We start from the raw sequence: 24,549 nt of genomic DNA, 5'->3' as shown, positions 1-24,549 counted from the left end.
GATTAGTTTGTCATTGGATTTGATTAATTAAGAATGCTCCGCACAAAACAGGACTTTAAAAAAAAAACAACTATATTTGAACAAACGAATTACTAATTGACTTCCTCTTTTCTTTTTTTCTTTCTTTTTTTTCCATCATCTTCATAGTTTCATCATCTCCTAAAACAGGTTTAACAAAAACAGACAAGTTTGATATAAATTATGTTCATCACATAATGGTATTAAAACTGACACTTTTCTCAAGACCTGTTGGCTGTCTCAGTAGTGTTTGTCTCCATAATATCTGATGTGATAGTGGTACAATCTGTCATGTGGGTGGAACATGAATGGGTGCATGCCTGTGTACATCCCTGTATACGTCTGTGTAGGAATGTATACCTGAGTGTGTGTGAGATTAAGAGGGAGAAAACAGTGAGTGAGTTTATATTATTGTTTTTGAATAGCTTCAAGTTGAATTTGTTTATTCATTATTGTAATTTGTATACATGCAAACATGCGAGTTGATGACTACTGTGCTGGAATTTTGTGAAAAATAGGCCTGACTAAGCGCGTTGGGTTACGCTGCTGGTGAGGCATCTGCTTGGCAGATGTGGTGTAGCGTATATGGATTTGTCTGAACGCAGTGACGCCTCCTTGAGCTACTGAAACTGAAACTAACCGAACTTTTTAAAGAGCTAAACGCCTCAAATATTTGAAAAGGAAATTGAAAAAGCAATGCATTGGTCCAGTTTTCTATGAGACAGGGTATACTTGTAGGCATTGGTATGATTTGCTATTTATGTGGTATTGTTTTTATTTCATTATCATCAGTATTGTTTGATAAATTTTCAGATGAAAAGCAAGAAAGTGAAGGCAAGACAGAGAAATCAACAGGGGACAAGCCTGTCAAGAAGTCCAAGCTTGTTCAAAAGAGCAAGAAGACAGTGTTCGTTCCCTTCTCCCACCAGTGGTTGGCGTGCTCATTAAAAGGACATAGCAATCGAGTCGTTTCCCTTGACTTTAGCCCCAACGGAAAGTACCTTGTGTCGGCATCAGACGGTAAATGATAGAGATTGTTAAATTATGCTTTCTTCTGCATTTTTTCGAGTTGGTTTACAGTTACATAACATTTACTATTTAGAGCCAAGGTTAGGTGTAACAATGCTATGCTGTCTACCTGTCTGCATATGTGCATACATAGTTATGTATATATATGTGTATGTATGTGTACATATATATGTAAATATATGTAAAGAGAAAGTTTGATGGAGGAAAGACAGCATGATACTATAGGAAAATAAGAGCAGGTAAACAAGTCTTCCATCATTAAGAACTGACTTTACAAAGATGCATTGAAATACTAATGATGATATAATTTGGAAATAAAAGAATAAATCAAATGAGAGAATAAACAAAGATGGGGAGGGGTTGAAGGACGCCATGCACCTTTCACTAATTTGAGCATCACCAACTGAGGGCCATTAGAGGAATGAAATACAGGGTATTAGAATTTAAAGATTTTATTCATGTGATTGATGATAAGACCAGGAAAGTCTGTCTTGGAATGTCAATATCAGATTAATGTTTGAGCATCTGCATTTCCTCTGTCTTCATGGATTTGTGTGTGTGTGTGTGTGTGCGTGTGTGTTGATTTTCTTGCAGAAGTGGAGGATTAAGCAGTCTTAACTTTTGCTTCTCAGACTGACTCATTGAAAATCAGTGCTGTAGATATTTGTAAGTGATGCCATCACTTGGTAGGAATTCATTGTGGTACCATCATTTCAAAAAGAAACTAAAGGTTGTGCTTGAAGTCTTCTTAAAGTATACATTACAAAATCACAGTGTTGTTTGAGCTAGTATTTGTTTGTATTATACATATGACTAGGTGTAAATTTGTTATCAATATTTTGTGTAATTATGTGCAGACCGTGTCTTGATGCTGTGGAGCACAAAGGAATTTTCTCAAAAAGAACACAAGTGAGTTGACAGTGTTTAAAACCATTCCATTTTTATTGTTATTAGATCTTTGTACCAAATGTGTGACATTTAGAAATTAGAGAATATTAGTCTTTTTGAGGTGCTCACTCAGTCTGACTTCATTCAAAAAAGTTCTAAACAATGATTGTGGTCAGTAGGGGGTTTAAAACAACCTGGGGTCCTGCATATGGTGAGTCAGGAAATATTTTGAGACAGGACAAGTGCTACAGAACACATCTTAGGTGACTGAGCAGTAATACAGGAATTCCTTTGGCATGTGGCCTCTGATGACCTGACATTGAAAGTTCCCTGTGGACTGTTGGCACAAGGACTGCCTCGGGCGGACCTTGGAGTGGCTGTATTGGTGGGGAGGTGGGAGGGGGGGGATTCAAAGATGAGCAGGGTAGGGTAATGCCACTGAACTGGTACAGATGATGAGGCAGCAAAAAAATATGTCAGTAGAAAGATGGGAAGGTCATGGACACATTGTTACAATTGTATATTATATAAGTTTCACTCCTGGTCTCTTACTGTCTTAGCCAAGAGGGTTTTAGGACAGACAGTGTTGGGGCTGGTCCCAAAAGGCCAGCTAGCTGCCAAGGCTACAGCACCTAGAGCCTGTTTACAAAAGACTACATATATATACATGCATGTTTGTATTAATGGTCTGCCATTTCTATGACTGCCAGAACAGCAATGGAGGCAGCTGCTGTCCGGACTATCTGGGCTGGGATTGGATTAGTGTGGAGTGTCTTGCCCAAGTTACACCCCCACACTTTCTTGGCCAAGAGGCCTTTAGTACAGACAGTGTTGGGGTTGGTCCTCGAAGGCCAAGTAGCCCCACAAACTGCAGCACTGAGAGCCAGTGCAGTCTTGCCTCCTAGTTTGAGAGTCATAGTCATTCACAAAGAACTTAATCTGTGAATGAATTCCCATTGAAGTGGAGAAACCATTGATCATGCAGTCTCACTTTGCTGTTGGCCCATCTGTAACAGTTTATGGTCGAAAATGTCAATCTCTGGTTTAAGCTCAGTGAGCTGGGCCTGTGCACTCTCTCTCTCTCTCTCTCTCTCTCTCTCTCTCTCTCTGGCATGGTTGGTTGTAGTTATTGTCATTCTTTTTCACTGACTGACTTTCATTGTGGTTCACCATTTTCTTGCAGGTTCATCCGTATGAATGTGGAGCTGGATTCTGTCACCAACATCAAGTTCAGTCCTGATTCCAGGTGAGAACTGTACCTGGAAACTGCAGGTGTCAAGAGTTAGGTGTTCAGAGAAACATATTGTCACAGGTTAGGGGTGGAGGTGGGGGGTATGAAGGAGGTGACATCTGACATTGTTGCTTATTGTCCAGCGGACCTCACAGGGTCAGCAGGACTGCGGAAGGCAGATGTTAAAGTTATTTTAATGGCACTCGAAACACTTATCCTTAAATGTTTTGCGTTGAAAGTATGTACAGAACATCAGATTGGTCGGGTACCACACCCGAAGCCACATGATCCCTGACAGCTTGAACTTTGAAGGATAGGGTCCAGAGTGCACTGGTCAAGGCCCAGTCACAGAACCACGTGGGAAATGTTGGCATCCAGAGAAACAGGCACATGATGATATGGATACTTACTAGCGCCTGTCCTCTGTCTGAGACCAAGCTCTAAGCACTTTGCAAACACAGGGTCATTTGCAAAACAGGCACATGCCATCAGAAAAAAAAGCAGTTTCAGTAGTAGCTCAAGGAGGCGTCACTGCGTTCGGACAAATCCATATACGCTACACCACATCTGCCAAGCAGATGCCTGACCAGCAGTATAACCCAACGCGCTTAGTCAGGCCTTGAGAAAAAAAAGCATCAATGGGCTACAAGCACACAGTCAATCTGAATCCCAGTACGTAAACAGAAATTGTAACTGTTGCTGAAAAATCGCCCAAGGATTATTTAATGAAGGCTACAGATGTTTTGTGATGAAGCCAGAAATGATAAGTTGTTGTGATCTACTTCTCTGTAATCTGGGGAGAGAGAATATGGATCAAAGGAAGTAATTGTGATCCTTTTTTTTTTTTTCATTCAGGGCAGAGAATATTGGATCAAGGGAATCAGGGCAGGGTTGCATGAGGCGATCTTTGCAGCGCTATATTTGCCTGGAGTTAAGAATGTTCTTAAGTATGTGGAATTTACCGTGGAGTTAGGAACATTCTTAAAGATAACCAAACTTGTGGAGTGAGTGATGGCCTAGAGGTAACGCGTCCGACTAGGAAGCGAGAGAATCTGAGCGCACTGGTTCGAATCACAGCTCAGCCACCGATATTTTCTCCCCCTCCACTAGACCTTGAGTGGTGGTCTGGACGTTAGTCATTTGGATGAGACAATAAACCCAGGTCCCTTGTGCAGGATGCATTTAGCGCATGTGAAAGAACCCACGGCAACAAAAGAGTTGTTCCTGGCAAAATTCTGTAGAAAAATCCACTCCAGTAGGAGAAACAAATAAAACTACACGCAGGAAAAAATAACAAAAAATGGGTGATGCAGTAGTGTAGCAACGCGCTCTCCCTGGGGAGAGCAGCCCAAATTTCACACAGAGAAATCTGATGTGATAAAAAGAAATACAAATACAAACTTAGTGCTGCTAAGTTCGATCATGCAACCTGCACCAGGAACTCTGAACTCAGACAGCTTGGAATGCTATTGGTCTTGGAAAGTTAAAAGTTCCCGGATTATTCTGTGATATGATGACCTACCTTTCTAACAGTGTTCAGTGTCAGTGTGAAAGTCAAAGTGTACATTGGTGTGCAGGGCGGTGGTTGGCAGCCTGGCCAACAGCAACACAGTTCGAGTCTTCCGGGTCGGCAAAAAGGACGATGGAAGTGGCAATGTGGGCGTGCTCAGCACTGCGGATTTTCCCAAGGTAGTCACTGTGGTCAAGGTTTTGTGCTGTATATGCTGTGTGTGGGGGGGAGAGGGGGGGCGGGGGGAAGGGGGGCATGTGAATGTGTTTTTTTTTTAAAGAGTAAGTAAATTGTCATGTCATAGTCTGGCGAAAATGGCTTCTTTGTTGGTTTGTTGCAATAATGGGATGTATTTAATGCTCGTATGTATCCAAAAGACTAGATCAGAATGGTAGTTTGGAATGGTGGATAAGATAAGCACTAGATGTCAAGGATTTTAAGCACAATCCAACAAAGTTTTTTGATCCCCCAGAATGTGTCTCATCACACACCTACGTCCGATAGAACAGGAAGTAAAAAGCATGTTGTCTATTTGCTTACAGGCTGCCCCAGCGGAAATCCGAAACATTGGTGTGTCCAGCAAAGGCAACTTCATCATGGCTGGCTTGGCTGGCACTCAGATTATCATCTATGACTTGAAAGGTAAAGGAAAGTGTTGAATGGTAAAGGAGACTGTTTTTCCTGTTCTCTCCTTTCTTCGGTTTTATATATATATATATAAAAGTTTTTCATGTTGGTGATTTATTTTAGACATTTGCTGAAATGTAATTTGAGCGCCACTTGTTCTTGGTGACTGAAAAGAAAGCAAACGTTGTTAGAAAAAATTAATCGGTATTTCGGTTATATTTCCAGGTTAACATTGTGTGTCAACAACTCTTTTTCTTCTGTGTTTATGTATCTGCTAAATTTGGGCAAATGTTTCTTTTATATTTTCTTATTATGTTGAGTTGTTGTTGTTTTTTTGTCAAGCTACTGTGGTGGTGTGTTTCAGGCGAGCAACAGGAAATGATCAACACGCACCAGATGTCCAACAACTACAGTGCTGTGTCACCATGCGGTCGCTTTGTTGCCTGCTCAGGTCTGCCTTGTCTCCCCTGCGCCGTCTTTGCCAAAGAGACTGTCTGTGTGTCTGTCTGTGTTGTATACTGTGTCATTTTGTGTGTCTGATGCAGTTTCAAGGTTCGTAGGGTCCTTTCAAGTCCTTTTAAGTCCTTAGGAATTGGATTTTGGTCAAAAGGCCTTTTAAGTGCTTTGATTCAGCAAGTTGGTCCTTTTAACTCATCAGGAGGTCCTTTTAATTTTTGAAAGGTACTGTTAAGTCCTGTTTTATGAAGAGAAAGAGACTTGAGAACGAAACTGAAACACCTTCGACACCAAAACCGCAAGTTGCAAAGCGCGTTGAAAGATGCCGACGCGATTGTCTGAAACTCAGTACTTACTGTAGGAGGATACAGCCTATAGGCCTAGGCCCTAACAGTAGTGCGCTTTCTGCTCGGTGGCAGACGCGAAGCGTGGTACAGTGGCTGTGAGTCACGCCTGCTGCTGCTGCTTTGCTTAGGCCTAGCCTACAGTGACGTGAATTGCAAAGACTAAATACGACAGTCAAATGGGATTAGCTGTTCTTCCGTTTATGAGAGGTAAGTGTCTGCTGTTCTGCATGTCAAATAGATTGGGGTGTACTGTAAAGTCATGTCGGCAAAGGTCCTTTTCAACTGATTTGAGGTCCTTATAAAGTCCTTTAAAGGTCCTTTTTTGGCTTCATGCCCACCACCTGGGAACCCTGAGTTTGTGTTGGGCTATTTTTGCTGATATTTTCCTGAAATCCAATTCTCTCTCTTCCATTCATTTGCTAGACTGCAGTCGTTCCTGCATGTACTTGTTCAAGCGCCAAAGAAAGTGAGAAAGAAAATAAATGTCCTGTGTTATCTGTTTCTCCATCTGGCATCTGGCATTTCAGTCTTTCTAGCAATTTCAGATGAAAGAAAGAAAATGAAAAGCAGGCTATATATAAATATCAAATTAAGCTTATTTACAGACTGGTTTGTGTTTTGGTTTGATTTTATGCCTTCAGCTGATTTTGAACAATGCTGCAAGAGTTCTTTTTTTTTCAGAAAATCAAAAAAAGGATCAAGTTGGACCTTTCCAATGAAGGTTTCATGTTATCTTTCCAGTACAGAAATTGATTTTATCATGTTATCTTTCCAGTACAGAAATTATTTCAAAGTAGCATATGAAATTAGTGAAAAGAATGTCTTCAATTATATGTACTCTTTGTTCTTTACATTTATGCTTCTTCCCGATATCTTGGATCTTCTGGGGAAAAGCTAGTCTGAGTCCTCAAAGTCTCTTCAAAGACATTTGGTCAAAGACCCTTTCACAACCAAGTTTCCACTGTCTGGAATTCTTTTTGGCTCTCCAACTCTCATCAAGTCTATCCACATTCAAAACCTATTTGAAAACAGTTTTAGTATATGATTGTTATGTATTATGGTCATCTATTTACCTTTTTTTTCCATTTTTTGTTTTAAAGTCTCCTTGTACTGTGGGTGATTGTGGGAAGGTGCGTTGTATTGCTGTTTGTTAACAACAACTTTATCTGTGTGAAAATTTGGGCTGTTCTACCCAGGGAGAGCACATTGGCACAGTACAGCACCACCCATTTGTTTGTTGTTTTTCTTCTGCCTGCAAGTGTTTGTTTTCCTATCAAAGTGGATTTTCCAACACATTTTTTTCCAGGAGTAACCCTTCTGTTGTGGGTAGTTCTTTTACATGCACTAAGTCCATGCTACACATGGGACCTCGGTTAATCATCTCTTCTGAATAACTAGCATCCAGACCACCACTCAGGTCTAGTTCAAGGGGGAGAAAATATTGACGAGTGTGGGATTCAACCTGGTGTGCTAAGATTCTCTCGCTTCCCAGGCGGACGCGTTGCCACTAGGTGCGTGTTCTGTGTGTGTGCATGTTCGTGTGTGTACTTAAAGCATATTTTGTGCTTGTTTGATGTGATGATTTGTACTTTGCTATCAGTATTATTGTCTTGGTGTGTCTATTTTTTGTGCATTTGAATGTCATGGTCAGCTGGTTGCTCAGCTTTTCTTAGAGCCAGGTCCTGCACCAAAAACCAGAGCAGGCAATTTAACTCTTACACTTCCAATTTTTCTGTGTGAAAAAGAAAAATGCTCACCAGTGCTAGGTATATTAGATACGATGCTCACTCACAGTCAAAGAATTCGGTTGATGTTAAAATAGCACAGTGGATTTGTTCACTTCAAACTGGTTCAGGGGGCAAAGGTTAGCCATTGTTCTGTTGGTGGGAAACCTGTTGCACCTGTTAAGTTTTATTACAATGTAAAAAAAAAAAAAAGGTCCTTATAACATGACGCCTTGATGTCAACTAAAATTGCCTATGGCGGTGCACTGTCTAATCGACTAAAGTTGCCTATGGCGGTGCACTGTCTAATCGACTAAAGTTGCCTATGGCGGTGCACTGTCTAATCGACTAAAGTTGCCTATGGCGGTGCACTGTCTAATCGACTAAAGTTGCCTATGGCGGTGCACTGTCTAATCGACTAAAGTTGCCTATGGCGGTGCACTGTCTAATCGACTAAAGTTGCCTATGGCGGTGCACTGTCTAATCGACTAAAGTTGCCAATGGCAGAGCACTGTCTTGTCGACTAAAGTCACAATGGGGGTGAAAGAGTTAATGCCATGAAGGAGTGATGCCTGATGGGCAACCTATCCCCAGTTGCAAATTGTGTCTCTTGTTACAAGTAGTATTACTGTTACAATTAGTATTATTGTACCCACCCACCCACCCACCTCCCCCACTACTGTCCATCAGACTGGCCTTGTTGTGTGAGAGGTGGTGTTGTCAACCCATGTCAGTGGAAAAACATGGAAAATGTGAAATGGCTGGATGAGAGAAAAACAAATTAAAAAAAATAAATAAATAATAATAATAATAAAAGAAAAAGAAAAAAAAAAAGGTGGTGATGTCACCTGTGTGGTGTGGGGGATGTTCCAGGCTTTACCCCTGACGTCAAGATCTGGGAGGTGTCAGGCACGGCAGGTGAGATCAAGGTCATCCGTGCCATGGAGTTGAAAGGTCACAACTCTGGCATCTACTGCTTCTCCTTCAATGGAGACTCCAGTAGGTAAGACTACACACACACACACACACACACACACACACACACACACACATGCACATGGACACACACACAGGTAGAGGTAGGTAGTAAAACAAAATGGCTCAATTACAGTCCTTGTCAGTGAAACAAAATGGTTTGTTATTGACCTTGCCAGTGACATAAAATAGTGTTCATGCTGAGTGCTACAGTGTAATATATATATTTCTTCACAGTCTGCTCCATTATTTTACAGGGGAGAAGTTTGTGTTGTTCCATTCTTAGTCATTTGTAGCACTCGTTCGTATTTCACCCAGGGAATGTGCTGTCTGTTGTTTTAAGTACCTTTTCCATTGGAATGATTGTTTACCTCCTGCCGGAAACGGCATTTCATTGGCTAGCAGACGGCGGTCTAATGACAAGATGTCGTATCACTGAGTTGCCACGAAAAATGTTGGCTGAGAAGAGCAAACAGGTAGGCCTGGTTTGCATCAGTTTGACATGGTAATTTTTTAACCAAACTGGGAGTTGGTTTTTTTTTTTTGTTTGTTTTGTTTTGTTTTATATAACATGTCAATTTTCGATTAATACATTGTTTCTAAATGTATTCAAAGTAGTATTCTTCCAAATACATTAAGTTCTGTGTCTGAATAATCGGTTTTCATGGACAATTTCAGCCAATATTTTAACATTATACATGAGTTTGGAGTTTTCAGACATTCAGGTTGCTCTGATTTGAGTGTGTGGATTCTGTGTGTGGGATAATCAAAGAAATCATCTTAGACATTATAATACATATACGTCAAAAGACATACAATAAGATCAACATTAATTAATGGAGAAAAAAAAAAAGTTGATGCCTGGACAGGAGGCAGGTAACGCCCCAACCCCCTCCCCCTGAAACAACACACTGTGATTTTTTTTTTCTGCCAGACACACTGGTCAAGGACGGTCACCACATCGTCCCCAGGACAACTCGTCGTATACCACATGAAAGTGTATAACATACTTGACATTATGCAATGTGCATTGTCAACGGTTTTTTTTATCATACTCATTCGGCCGATACAAACTCCTTATTTCTCTGCCATTCCCTGTGGAAAGAACTGGCAGTCAGGGTGTGAGATGAAAGGTCAAGGTCATCACCAGGCATGACAGAAAAAAGCTTGTTGGGATGACAGAGCTGGGATCTTGACTCTAAGTCACCATCACTGTGTCAGAATATGTTAGAGAGATTGTCTTTAGTGAGAACAAAAAGCTTATTGAAAGTCAGAGTCACAAGGTCTTGTTTTTGTATGATGTAATTCCATCTTTTGATACAGTGATTTTTTTTTTTTTTTTTTTGGGGGGGGGGGGGGGGGGGGGGGGGGGTTGTTTTTTGTTGTTGTTTTTTTGTTTGTTTTGTTTTGTATTGGTGTAAAGAGCATGTGACAATGTACATGTTGAAAATCAAATTCTGATGAAGCTGTTGGGTTTTTTTTTTTTTTTAGACTCTGAATCCTTTACACTGCAGTATACTGGTGAACATTGTTCGACATGGACTAATGTCTCAGCCAGAATTGAACCAATTTCTTTGTTATCATCGTTGCATGATTTTATCTGAGTGCTTTTCCAGCAGCCATCTTGTGTCTTTTCAGGGCAGCAACAGTGTCAAAAGATGGAACCTGGAAATTGTGGGACACTGATGGTGAGCGTACTGCATTTTTTGTGTTCTTATTTGATTTTTTTTTTTCAAAACAACAACAACAAAAAAGTCTTTCATAGCCATGATTTTCAGTGCACTTTTTCCTTCAATATGCTGCATTCAGAACCCTTTCTTTTGTACAACAATGATGTTGTTGTTTTTCTGGCACTGTATTGAAGGAAAATGATTATAAAGATGTTTTGTCACTATAAGAGAGTTCACATGTTCACAAATAAAACAGAAAACAGTTTGTCCAGCAAGTTAGACAGATAGGCATGGTTAGGACTGCTTCCAAATTTCACCGTGCTCTGGTTGGTAATGATACGGAACCCTGATAAGAAAGAATACTAATATGTGTCTTGTGCTTCTTAAACTTCTGCTGATTGCATGTAGCGGGTGTGTTTGCTTGCCTACTTGTATATGCATAATTTTGTTCGTATTTGATGTACCTGATGCATGTGTGTATAGCTATTTATTGTAAATGCCACGAGCTTCGTGTGAGAGAGGTGGGCGCATCCATCAACAGTATTATTATTACTGTTTGTACCAGTTGGGTTTTTTTGTTGTTTTTTTTATAACAGTACGCTACAGTCAGGGACAGGACGCCAAGCTGCTGTTCACTGGCTCTGTCAGCCTGGAGGGCCCCAACCTCATTGCCCTGTCCCCCGACGGCCGCACCGTGGCCATTTCCGGCCAGTCCAGCGTTGTCTTTTGGGACGCCTTGGCCGGCAAGGAGCTCCAGACACTACACAAACTGCACTCAGGTTGGTCTGTTGGGTTTGCTGGGTAGGGCTTTTGGGTTTGCTGGGTAGGGCTTTTGGGTTTGCTGGGTAGGGCTTTTGGGTTTGTTGGGTCATGGGGGTTTTGTTTTCTGTTTGTTTTTTGTTTTGTTTTGTTTTTGTTGTTGTTGTTGTTTTTCTGTTTGAATTCATCATTGTTCTTCAAACTTGTTATGTTGTGTAGGTTCTTCTTTGGCAGCTCTTTTGTTCTCCTGTTTGTTCTTCTCCTCCTCTTTCTTTCTCTCTCTTTCTTTCACCCTCTTTCTTCTCTTTCCTCTTTTCTCTCTCTCTCTTTTTTTCTTCTCCTCTTGCTTCTTGTCCTCTTCCTCCTTCTCCTTCTCTTTCTTATTCTCTTCGTATTCATTATTCTTTCTTCTCTTTCTCTTGTTTCTAGTTTCTTCTCTTCATCTTCTTTCTCCTTCTCTTCTTCCTCTTCTTTCTTCTTCATCTCCTCTTCGTCCTCCTTTCTTCGCCCCCTCGTTCTTCTTCTCCTTTTCCTCCTCTTTCTTGCTCTATTCCTTCTCTTTCTCTTCTTTCTTCTCCTCTTCCTCCTTTCTCCTCTTTCTCTCCTCCTCCTAAGCCGCCAGCAGGTAAAGAGAAGTACAGGTCGACACACCACCATCATTTCAGTGAGAGAGATTATTACCACTTGCTGTGAACGTGTTCTAAGATACTTGACAGTTTGTATTCCTTGACAGCTTGTGTAAGATCTTAAGAAATGAATGATAATACTCCATGATGATAACCAACTAGTGTATAATCCAGCTGTTTGGCTGTTTCTGTCAGAGTATATATGGTGTTTGTTGTTGTTTGTTTGGTTGGTTTTTGTTTTGTTTTGTTTTGTTTTTTGTTTGTTTTTGTTTCTTTTGTTTGTTCTTTGTTTGTTTTTTCTTCTTTATAGATGTCCATTAAGATGCTGTTGTTGTTATAAAATGTCAACCTATCAAAATGGAATTAAAAAAATGTTTTAAAAAAAAAAAAAAATCATTTCAGTGATGAACCAGAGACTGGGGGGGGGGTGGGGGGGGGAGTTGTAAGAACCTAGTGTTCATATGAAAATGGTTAAGTGTGATACTGAAGTCTTTACATGCAGAACAGAGGGAACTGTTTGTTCCACCCAGTTTCATTTGTATTTGAATACTTCTTGATCATTGATCAAAAAGCCAGGTTGTTAGTGTTTGCCCTAAACTTTGCATGTATTTCATTGATTCTTGATGTCTGCTCAAGGCGTGACTAAGCACGTTGGGTTATACTGCTGGTCAGATATCTGCTTGGCAAAGGTGGTATAGTGTATATGGATTTGTCTGAATGCAGTGATGCCTCCTTGAGCTACTGGTACTGATACTGATACACAGAACTTCAAAACTTCTGTATTGCTTTTCAAAACTCAGGGTTGTAAATGGTTGTTCAGAACTTGACTTGAACTTCAAAACTCATTTGCTGCTTGTCAAAAATCAGGGTTGTCACCGTCTGTTTGAAAATTTGACTTTTTTTTTTTTTTTTTTTTTAATGTGTGCACTTACCTGTTGATATGAACACTCATGAGTGTGTGCCTTGAGTGTTGTGTGTGTGTGTATGTGTGTGTGCACTGTATATGTGTGCACATGCGTACCTGTTGATAATATGAGCACACAATGGGTGGTGCAGAACCGATCACGGGGCTAGCGTTCGACAACACCAACCACTACCTGGTGACGTCGGGCGACAAGCACATCCAGGTGGTGCACAACGTTCCAGGCTACCAGGCCACCGTTGTGGACCTGCAGGAGAAGGAGAAGAAGGCCACCAGCGCGGGGATGAGGGATCGAATCCGATCGCAGATCAAAGAGGCATCGTGAGTGGAAGGAAGCTGTGTGTGCTTCTTTTTTTTTTTTCTTTTTTTTGGGGGGTGTGGGGGGTGTGTTGGGCAGTTTATGGCAAGCTGTAGAAGGTGGGCTCTCGCTTTTCCGCTAAAAGTAAAAAAAAAAAATGAGAATCGGCAAGAAACTGAAGTGAATAAGTCTTATTTGTGTAGAGTTAGAGTGACAACTGGGAATATTGTTACTGTGAGGCACCACTAAAGCTGTGAAAATGAAAACCTAGAAGTGCTGGAATGTATCAGTGCCTTTTTCATCCATGTAGATGTAAGATTGGAGGTGCTCTGTGTGAATTGTAGATATATGAAAATGGCAGTAAAGTGCTATAAATGTGCTCCAGTTTGTGTCAGGTTGCACCATTGTGAATGTAAATTTCAAAATTTGTGTGGACCCCTATACATATATTTTTTTTTTATCTTCCTCAGTGGGAGCCCTGTACATGGCAGCCTGAAGTATGTGACTGGTTGTTATGAGAAATAAATTGAAAAAAAAAAAGTTGCCATTTATGAAAGTGTTTGTTTATGTGAAGTAAGCTTTCAGGTGGAGGTGGTAGTTGTCTTTGATTGATTGACTTGGCCTCTTGCTGAAAAGGTGGGGAGAGAGAGGTCGGGGTTTTGGGTGTTTTTTTTAATTGGTTTGTCTGGGTTTTTTTTTTCATTTTTTACCAAAGTGAAGAAAGCTTATATTCACGATAAAACCTTATATGATCCACAGGTTGCCATTGTTTCTAGCTCAGTTGCTTTTCCTTCTCCCTTCCATGTTTTTATTTGATCAGAAAAGCAGAAAGAGCTTTGTATACACTGTGATTCTAATACTCCACTGATCTCTGTCAAGCTTCCCATATTTTCAAGTCTGAAAAATCTGTGTTGCTTATCATTGATGGATTGAAGGCAGTGTTGAGTGGTGGCTAAGTGGTAAAGCGTCCACCTGAGAAATGAGAGAGAGTCTGAAGGTGCAGGCTTGAATCCCACACTCACTAGAATTTTCTTCGCCTCCACATTGGACTTTTCTTGATTAAGAATTTTGCCATGAATAACCCTTTTGTTGCCATGGGTTGTTTTACCTGCACAAAGTGTATGTTGCATACAGGACTTTGGATTAGCATCTCATGCGAATGACTAGCGTCCTGTCCACCACTCAAAGTCTGAAGAAAAATCCACTCTGACAGTAAAACAAATACATTTGCATATAGAAAAAAAAAGGGGGGGGGGGGGTTTGGGGGGTCAACAAATGTCATGGTGCTGCATTGTGGCAGCAATCTCTTCCTGGGGAGTGCAGCCGGATTTTCACACTGAGAAATCTGTTGTAATAAAAAGTAATACAGCACAACACAATATGATACAATACAACGCAGTACAACACAGTATAATACAGTGCAATCTAATACAACAATACAATACAGTACAATACAATACAATGTTTGTGTGTGTGCAGGGAGACCCTGACACAGTACAATACAATACAATACAATACAATACAATGAATGTGTGAGTGTGTACAGAGAGACCCTGGCACTGTGCAATGCAACACAATACAATACAACACAACACAACACAACACAATACAATACAATGCAATACAACAAAATACAACACAATACAATGTTTGTGTGTGTGCAGGGAGACCCTGGCCACCATTCTGGGAGAGTCCAATGGCAGCGCAGCAGGAGCAAAGTAAAACATCAGCGACAAACTGGGCGCTGCTGCTGTTCAGTCACCGTTCTTGGAGAGAGAGAGAGAGAGTGTTGACCGTCTTTTGTCAGAGAGGAGAAAAGACCTGCTGCGATGAACGAAAGAATGGGAGGAGAAAAAGAGAGCATTTGAGATAGGCAAATAAATTAAACAGAGGTCCAAAGAAAGCTGGATTGGAGAAGGAAGTTGGGGATGAACTGTCAGATGTGTGTGTGTGTGTGTGTCAGTCTACAGTTGGTTGCTCGTTTTCATGGATTCGTGACTATGAGTAATCATTTCTCTGTTGATTAGAATGAATACTTGTAATGATTTTTTTTTCTTCTTAAAATGATATTTAATTATACAGTAAGTATGTTACTTAAACGTAATTTTAGGAAGAAAATTTCCTATGGAATTTATAAAAGAAAAAAGTGTTAGGACAATGCAGAAAATATCTTGATTGACTGTGTTGTAAAGTGCTTCCAAGTGGCAATCACCAGCTAAGGTGTTCCATGAAAAGTTCAGTTTTTAAAACTTGATTTTACAACAACTAAAAGATTGAATGCGATATATGCCAGTGTACATAAAGTTTATGGGGAAAGAAACACCAGGTTTGTGGCTTTGAATATGTTTCAAGAAGAAACACATGTCAAAATCCTTTCAAAGCATACAACAACATTTGTTGGTTTTTTTTAAGAAAAGATACTTGTTTTAGACAAAGTAAAAAAAATTTTTAAAAATGGTTTGATACCTTCTGATCACTAATTATGAAAATGTTTTTTTGTCTTTTTTCTGTGAAGAAATGACTTGAAATGTTTTATTCCTTCCTTTTTTTCTGCATTCTCTTTGTTACGAAAAGACATTTTAAGCAGGCTTAGTTGATTTTCACTTGGTAAACAGCAAAGACATCTTAAAGAAACACATTGGACAGAGCCTTCTTGGATAGATGGGCTGCAACAATACAGGACAGCCATGGACTGTTGTGTGTGGTTAATGTGGATTTTAAAAGTTAATGAGCGGATGGGGAAAGTGTTGAAAGATCAGTCCCCCCCACCCCCACACCCCTCCCCACTCTTACATAGAGGTGGCAGCATCACAGCAAGTGATTCATGAACTGTTACAAAGATTTCTTCTTCTGCATTCATGGGCTTTGAAACTCCCACTTTCACTTGTTATGTATGAGAGGGCTTTTTACGTTTTGACCATCTTTACCCCGTCATGTTGTCATCCATACTCTCGTTTTGGTTGTTGCAAAGATTTCAGATCAGACAAGAAAAAAACCCATAAATGAATAAAAAAAAAAAAAAATCAATTAAAAAAAATTACTACTGGCCACCACACCTTCCACAATCCATCCTTTGGTTTGCAGGCCACGCTGAGGAGCCACAAAAGTAGTGCTCTGTGAGGGATACCAGAGACCAGTATGTGTCAAAAACTGTAAACCACATCTTCCAAGTCCCTGTCTCAGTGGCACCAGTTAGTTCTGAAAACAGTAAAATGTTTCAGGGTTTTGGTTGGTTGGTTTTTCGATGTCACAACACCAATAGCTGTAACAAAATATTGTGTCAGCTGCTTGGGCAAGGTAGCATTTCATTTATCAAGCATTTGTTTTAAAATTAATTTGTTTTTCTAATCCTGTTTGTTCAGATCAGCAGTTAGCAAAACTTATGTGGTAAGCTTTCATCACTGTAAAAGCTGACAGTTCTCTGGTTTTGAAGGTCAGTCCAAACATTCATCAATCAGTTGTCTATCGTGAAATAAAGATAAGGAGCAGAAGTCATTTTATACCCAATCTCAGTATTCTGTTAATTCATTTTCAAAGATATAGAAAATCACAGAAAAGTGTGATAGTCAGTATGCTTTCCTTCCGTCTATTCCAGGCAGCTATTGCACTCTTTATGTGTGTTTGCTTGTGTACATGGACTTGAAACAGGAATTTTGGTGCAATCTTATTGGTCACAGACTTACCAGTTGACAGTTTGTGATTTGTGATGTGTGTGTGTTGTAAGTAGTTGATGATGCCTTCCTGAATTCTGTTTGAGTTTTGTGCCGTTCTGGTTCATAACAGAGTTTCTTCTCTTGTTCTTGACATTAAAAGAGGAAAGAAAGAAATTGGTGGTGGTGGGTTACATGATGAAAGGGTAGATCCCTGCTTACTGGTCCGGTTTGTGTGTGTGTGAACAGTTTAATGGCAAGTGTGTAATTGCAGAAGCTGTTGGCTCTGGTTGAACATTGTGTTCTATTTATTGACTGAGTGATTGATTAGTACTTATAGTTTTGTACAAATGTAGGTTGGTCTGTCACATGATGGGCTTATATTGAACAGTGAAATGTCTTTAGTTTGACATTCACAAATGTGAGACTACTTCCTTAGAATTAAATGCCCCTGATTCTCAGCCAGTTTGTCAGTATCACCCCATCACCTGTTGATGAGCCTGAGGTCTCTCTTCACCCTTTGCTGTCAGTTCATCCAGGCGCCATGGCACAGTCGGTGAGGCGTTGGGGACTTCTGATCCAGCGGCCAGGATTCGATCCCCTGTTTCAACCTGGTGTTGTGTGCCCTTGGGAAAGGCCCTTTACTCTGATTTTGCTCACTCCACCCTGGTGTGAATGGGTTAAAAATGGAGGAAGGAGAGGGTTGAGCCCCACCTTCCCATGCTGAGCCCTAGACACAGTGGATATGAATTCACTGGCCTGATGGCCGTAAAAGGCTTTGAGACCTTTAACCGTAACTTTTTACCATAGAGGGATGTCCCCTCTTTTTTTTTTTCTTTTTTTTTTGCTGCCCCATCATCTGCACCATCTCAGTGGCATTATGAGAGCAGGGCATGAAAGGCCACAGACTTTGAGGCTTTTTAAAAAAATTTTTTTATTGATGATGATGATGGAGGAGGACGATGACGATGTTGCTATGGAGGTCCATTTTGGTTTGGGACTGCGTGACAACGCTGTACTCTACGCTTCCTGTCATAATGATATCCCGGCGTTAACCAGGCCCGAGAGATATAGACACTTGCAGTGTTGGTCAGGTAATTAGAGCAACACACCCAAAGACGCATCCTTGAAGTGGATGACACTTGACTGTGTGGTCCCAGTCTCCCCATTTAAGCCTACAGCACACTCAACTCTGGGTAGGAGCCGGCCACGGGCCGAAAAACCCACCTCCGCTGGGATTCGAACCCGCGTCCTTCCAGCCGTCAGTCCGCGACACTAACCACTTCGCCACGGCGGCTGGTGGGATGTCCCCTCTTTCTCTGAAATGTGATATTGAACAGTAAATATTTTCAGTTGACATGCACAAACATGAACATAATGTTAGTGGGGTTTTTTTGTTATTTGTAAGCTACCAAACATGACAGCAGTACGCATACCTATTTGGATCATGATGATCGGCTATCTCAAGGAACAACTGTAAACTCTCCATGATGGGTTATGAAACTTATTTCTTACTTTCTGTTTACCATATCCATGCTAGAATGTATTGCTTTGCTGTGTGCTGAGATGATTTCTAGGAAAACAGAAAAATCACACTTGTTCAGTCATGTTATCTCCCAAACTATTGAAGAGGATAGCACAAAGAGAATACTGATATGTCACTATGCTGCATTCCTGAAATACACATTTATGAACATTCTAAGTATTCAAAATAGTTTGTTTTTTTCCTTTGTTGAATTTTTGTTATTTGGTTTGTTTTTATTTTTTTGTTGTGTTTTTTATTTACTACCAACACTCAGAAATAACTTTTTTTTATATGGTGCACACACACACACACACACACACACACACACACACACACACACACATGCTGTCACGCACCCACACACATTTCACCACACCCCACACACAGGAAGATCAATGAAGGGAGTCATTCTTCTTGCCTTTCTGTCAACTTTTATGTTAAGTGAAACAATAAGAGCGTGGTATTTGGATATACAGTGTACATCAGTACAGCATTAGCACTCATGTATCATATTGTGTGTGTTGTACATCAGTGCAGCAGTCAAGGGATTAATCACCTAGCCTGAAACAAGGCAAACCTAAAACTGCAAGGTTTGTGTTGTTGTTTTCAACCGGCTTGACATATGCTGCAGTGTGTGTTGCATGATTCTGAAAATGTGTGCATATGCCAATACCTGTGCAAACAATTAATGTGTTTGGTGATGTTTCTACTGGTGTTTGTGTGTGTGAGTTTGTGATAGTGTGTGGTTGGAATTTTAGGCATTATATGTTTTAACTTTCCACAACACAACCACTCCTCCTCACTTGTCTTGTGATTTTTAATGGAGCAAGTTGTTTAAATTTTGGAATTTCTGTGAAGTATCATTAAACATTTTGGAGCTTCTGATACATGTGTGTATCTGGTTTTGATGGAGCAAGTCGTTGAAATTTGTGGAATTCTGACAAACAAGAAAAAGGAGAAGAAATTTGGAATTTCTCCATTGTCATTAGACTTTAAGGAACTTCTGATAACTGTGTATGTACATCTTTCGACTGATGCTTACCTGCTTGGTAGAGGCTGAATGATTTGTTTGAATAAAAGGATTTTGGACAGGATGGAGTGTGTTTTGAAAATGCTCCTGCAACTGTTTTTTTTTCATCTAATGTTTGTGAATTCTCCAATAAAATGCTCCTCATCCATGGTTAGTCTTTTTTGTCTCTTTACTTCACTCAGCATCAACTTTCATGCCCGTCATGCTACCACAAATACACACGCACACAGACACACATATAACGCACACACATACAGAGAAAGCTAGAGGTGCAAACAGAAAGAGGTGGAGAGACAGACAGAGAGGGGGAGAGAGAGCAAAGACACTATATACAATACACGTACAGATTGGATCTTTGGAGAGAGCGAGATGTGAAGAAAATTTGTTCACCTTGCTCAGAGACACCTCACATATGTTTCCAACACACACACACACACACACACCCACACAGAGGAGAGAGAGACTAAAGCACTTCATTCAAACCAACTTTTGTGCTGCTAACCAACACACACACACACACACATTTTTATATTCGCACACATGCATGCACACACACACACAGACATACACAAAAGCTGTGCCAGTCAAGATGGTACCTACGTAGTGCTACACTAGCTGGAGAGGACCTGCCTTGATACTGAAAGGTCCATGGTATACCCCCCACCCACCCCACCCCCGCTCTCTCTCTATAAGTGCTGTACACACCCACGTCATTTGAATGACTTGGCAATATGGCATGCCTACAGGATGAAGACACACAATGACATATACAAGCACACTGGTGAACAGGGCAAAGTATTCAAATTTTCAACTCGTACTGTACACACACATGCAGCAGCTGAATGAGGTTTGAGAGAGAGGGGGGTACTGGATCGATTATGATGTTGCATGCACTCACTCACACTGTCTCCTCACACCAATAGCAGGGCCGCATGGAGTGTTTTGTATAGAATCCTTACAATACAGCACACACACTAAGCAGTTCACCCTACTTAGTAAAAGCAACACAGCCTTACATAAAGCACTTCACCCTACACTTGAAGCAGCACACAGCCCAACAAGGATTTCCTGCACCTCACAATCAGTCAGTCAGCCTGTTTCAGTTTTCATTTCTTCTGGAAGACAGCTAAGAACTAGCTGTGCTGACTGGTTTTATTCCTTCCCACAACATACTGTGCATACTAATGCAAGCTACAACACTGACTCACTCCCCAAATGATTAAACAACAGTAACCAATCTTGGTTTGTCCTAGGGATGCTAAGTGAATGTGGAGTGATGGCCTAGAGGTAACGCGTCCACCTTGGAAGCGAGAGAATTTGAGCGCGCTGGTTCGAATCACGGCTCAGCCGCCGATATTTTCTCCCCCTCCACTATACCTTGAGTAGTGGTCTGGACGCTAGTCATTCGGATGAGACGATAAACCGAGGTCCCGTGTGCAGCATGCACTTAGCGCACGTAAAAGAACCCACGGCAACAAAATGGTTGTTCCTGGCAAAATTCTGTAGGAAAATCCACTTCCATAGGAAAAACAAATAAAAGTGCAGGCAGGAAAAAAATACAAAAAAATGGGTGGCGCTGTAGTATAGCGACGCGCTCTCCCTGGGGAGAGCAGCCCGAATTTCACACAGAGAAATCTGTTGTGATAAAAAGAAATACAAATAGACTGACAGATTCACTGCTCAACCCTGATTCGTCCAATTCAATAGTTTTGATCTGATTCGCTCATCTCAACCCACTGTGGTGGGCGGGGGAAGAAGGCGAGTAGGGGCTTGGGACAGCCGTGTCGGCGCGACCTCAAAGACTGGAACTTGGACGGAGCGGGAAGGGAGATAAGAAAGAGGGGTGGGGTGGAGGGAAGGAGGGGGAGGGGGCGGCAGGGATTGGGAGGGAAGGGGACAGGGGGTTGAGCGGAGTAGATGACTCTGCCAGCACACTATGACACATGGTCTGTTGTTGTTATTTTCGTTTTCTGTTCGTTCACTATCAACATTCAGAAATTTTTTTTGTTTTGTTTTATACAATGCACACAAGTAAACAAACACACACACTTGATAATAACATAATCATAACAAAATATTAATTCATCAACAACACAGAACGCTCACCACGCTATTTGGCATGATTACCATATTTTCTTGGTTTTTTGCCCTTTTACCAACAACAACAACAACAAAAAAAATGCATAATTACCTTACTTATAGGATTATGTGAGACGTTACATGACAAAAAGATAAGGTGTGATGCATCAGTAAAGTTACTCAATTGCTCTCAGCGTGTATACTGATTAGGAAACAATGCTTTTGCATCGTGATAAACTGCATGTGATAGGGGGTAAAGGGGAGGGAGAGGAGGACACATTGCGGGGTGGTAGGAGGGAGGGTAACAGAGGGGGAGTAGGACGGGAAGACACAGGGGAAGGGACAGTCCGGGGGGGGGGGGAGGAGGGGGGGCAATGGGGTGAAAGAGTAGGATGGGGGGGGGGGGGGAACATGGAGTTAGACTTAATGAGCTGCAGACGCTTGTCAAAAACGAAAAAAAATAGCAGACGTTTTGGTGCAAATTGGGTGAACTCGCCCTAGTCTCCTATCCTAATCTCCATCCCCATATCTTCCTCCGTCCTACTCTCCCCCCCCCCCCCCCCCTCTCCCAATCGTCCATTTAACTTAATGATCTGTAAACGCTTGTGGGAAAGGGAGAAAAAAGAGGGAGACATTTGGGTGCAAAGAAGAGAATTATTGGGTGTGATCCCCTCCCACCTTTGTACTCCCCATCTCACCCCTCCGTCCCTACTCTAACCCTACATCCCCCGTCCCTCTCACCTCCCCCGTCTTACTCTCCCTCCCCCCATCTTCCCCCGTCCTACTGTCCCTCCCCCCATCTCCACCTGTCCTACTCTCCCCTCCTCCCCCCCTGCCCCCCCCCACCCCACCCCACCCCCCAATCGTCCATTTGACAATGACCTGTAGACGTTTGTGAGAAAGGGGGGGGGGAAGGAGACATTTGGGTGCAAAGAGGAGAATTACTGGGTGTGATCCCCTCCCACCTTTGTACTCTCCATGTCCCACTCCCCAACCCCAGTTCTCCCTATCCTAATCTCCCTCCCCCTACTCTAACCCCACACCATACTCTCCCTAACCCTGTCCCTCTAGCTACGCTCCGCATACCCCCCCCCCCCCCCCCCCCTCCCCCGTCCAACTCGGTGGCCCATGGCAGCTGAATTGTGCCCAACAGCAACCTCCCACAACACGACAGTTTTCATCAACATGATGTTGGTCGTGTAGTGGATTGAAAAAGAAGTGTGTGTGTGTGTGTGGTGGTGGGGTGAGGGTGGGGGTATGCGGGGCTTATGTGTGTGCTTGTGTGTGTGTGTGTGTGTGTGTGTGTGTGTGTGTGTGTGTGTGTGTGTGTGTGTGTGAGGGCTCGTGTACGTTTATGTGTATTTGTTTGTGCTTTCATATCTGCCATGAAACTACTGTATGTTTGTTGCATATCTGTTCTGCAGCATGTGTGTGTGTGTGTGTGTGTGTGTGTGTGTGTGTGTGTGTGTGTGTGTGTGTGTGTGTGTGTGTGTGTGTGATATTTATTGGCTTATTTTGTTTATCTATTATCATTATTGTCCAGTTTTTATTTTATTTTCATAAAAGAAGTTTTACTAGAAATTTCCTTAAAGGGCGCACACAGAGATTGAGGGTAGGGGATGCTAAGTCGGAAAAAGCAGAAGTACTGAGTGGTATACCCCAGGGTAGCATATTAGGCCCCATCCTCTTTACTGTCTTTATAAACGATATGCCCTCTTCATTGCAGAGTATGTGCCACATATTTGCTGATGATACCAAGAAAATGAACACAGCAAAGGAACACTCCACCATCCAAAAGGATAAAAAAAAACTGCAAGAGTGGTCAGAGACCTGGAACCTATTCTTCAATGTGTCGAAGTGCCATGTTCTACATCAGTATGGGGAAGAAAAAATCCTGCAAATAAGTATTAAATGAAGCTGGGTAAAGATGTCTTCAATGTGTCAAAGTGCCATTTTCTACGTATGGGGAAGAAAACCCCTGCAAATAGGTATGAAATGAAGCTGGGTAAAAATGTCTTCAATGTGTCGAAGTGCCATGTTCTACATCAGTATGGGGAAGAAAAAATCCTGCAAATAAGTATTAAATGAAGCTGGGTAAAAATGTCTTCAATGTGTCAAAGTGCCATTTTCTACATATGGGGGGGAAAAAAATCCTGCAAATAAGTATGAAATGAAGCTGGGTAAATATGTTCAAAAGATTACAAGATGTGACGAAGAACTGAAAAGATTTGGGTGTTACGTTTGATGAAAATCTTAATTTTGACCCGCACATAAATCGAATTGTTTGTAAGGCAAACCAAGTACTAGGAATGGTAAGGAGAGCCTTCACATTCTTAGACAAAGACACGTTCACTAAACTGTACAAGTCTATTGTGAGACCGCATCTGGAATATGCAAACGTTATCCGGGGTCCTGCAAGCCTTAAGAGGCAATCCATCCGAATCGAAAGAGTCCAGAGGCGTACAACTAGACTTGTGAAGGAATGCAAAGAAATGAATTATCATGACCAACTAAAAATTTTTAACCTTCATTCACTGATGGGTAGACGACTACGAGGTGATCTTATACAGATGTTTAAAATTTTCCACGGTTATGATGATGTTGATTTGCACTCTCTGTTTTCCTATGCACCTGTAAATGTCACTTGAAACTCTGCAGGAAAATTGTTTGTAATGCATGCCAGAACTAATAAGTGCAAATTCTCATTTTCTTTCAGAGTCGTTAACCCCTGGAATGCACTACCTCAATCAGTTAAATTTGCAAAATCTGTGAATGAGTTCACTGAGAACCTGATTGACAAACTGCCCCAGCTAGAAGAACGGTTTTATGGCTATGATGAGCAGAAACCCCATTAGGCACGACCTACCTACACAAAAATAATCAATACCAAAACCAAGAGGGGACAAAAATTAATATTAGACCTACTACTACCACTACTCATGTTTAAATCAGTATTCATTTACTACTTTATTTGTTTAATTTTTTTCTCAAGTCCTGACTAAGCGCGTTGGGCTGGTCAGGCATCTGCTTGGCAGATGTAGTGTAGCGAATATGGATTTGTCCAAACGCAGTGACGCCTACTTGAGACACTGGACCTTTTACTGATAACTGGAACTTTTACTGATACTGTGAACCGGAAACCCACGAAAACAAACAGAGCTATTTATAGCTCGGAGCCGGAAACC

General features: G+C 41.4%; 1 protein-coding gene across 1 annotated transcript in view; it reads left to right on the top strand.

Annotated features, from left to right (window-relative positions):
* The window catches only part of LOC143302290 (transducin beta-like protein 2), a 20,183-nt gene extending 756 nt beyond the window's left edge, over positions 1-19,427 (top strand). Inside the window, exons 2-12 of the mRNA XM_076616890.1 lie at positions 832-1,038; positions 1,905-1,956; positions 3,119-3,181; positions 4,744-4,855; positions 5,219-5,318; positions 5,668-5,754; positions 8,704-8,833; positions 10,444-10,493; positions 11,072-11,254; positions 12,917-13,103; positions 14,745-19,427. Coding sequence (XP_076473005.1) covers positions 832-1,038; positions 1,905-1,956; positions 3,119-3,181; positions 4,744-4,855; positions 5,219-5,318; positions 5,668-5,754; positions 8,704-8,833; positions 10,444-10,493; positions 11,072-11,254; positions 12,917-13,103; positions 14,745-14,802 — 1,229 coding nt within the window. The 3' untranslated portion in view covers positions 14,803-19,427. The remainder of the gene's footprint in view (positions 1-831; positions 1,039-1,904; positions 1,957-3,118; positions 3,182-4,743; positions 4,856-5,218; positions 5,319-5,667; positions 5,755-8,703; positions 8,834-10,443; positions 10,494-11,071; positions 11,255-12,916; positions 13,104-14,744) is intronic.
* Positions 19,428-24,549: the final 5,122 nt, after the last annotated feature.

Source organism: Babylonia areolata, chromosome 29 (assembly GCF_041734735.1).
Source record: "Babylonia areolata isolate BAREFJ2019XMU chromosome 29, ASM4173473v1, whole genome shotgun sequence".
NCBI lineage: Eukaryota > Metazoa > Mollusca > Gastropoda > Neogastropoda > Buccinidae > Babylonia > Babylonia areolata.
Note: the sequence above shows the minus strand (reverse complement) of the source record. Positions and strands in the feature narration are given on the sequence as shown.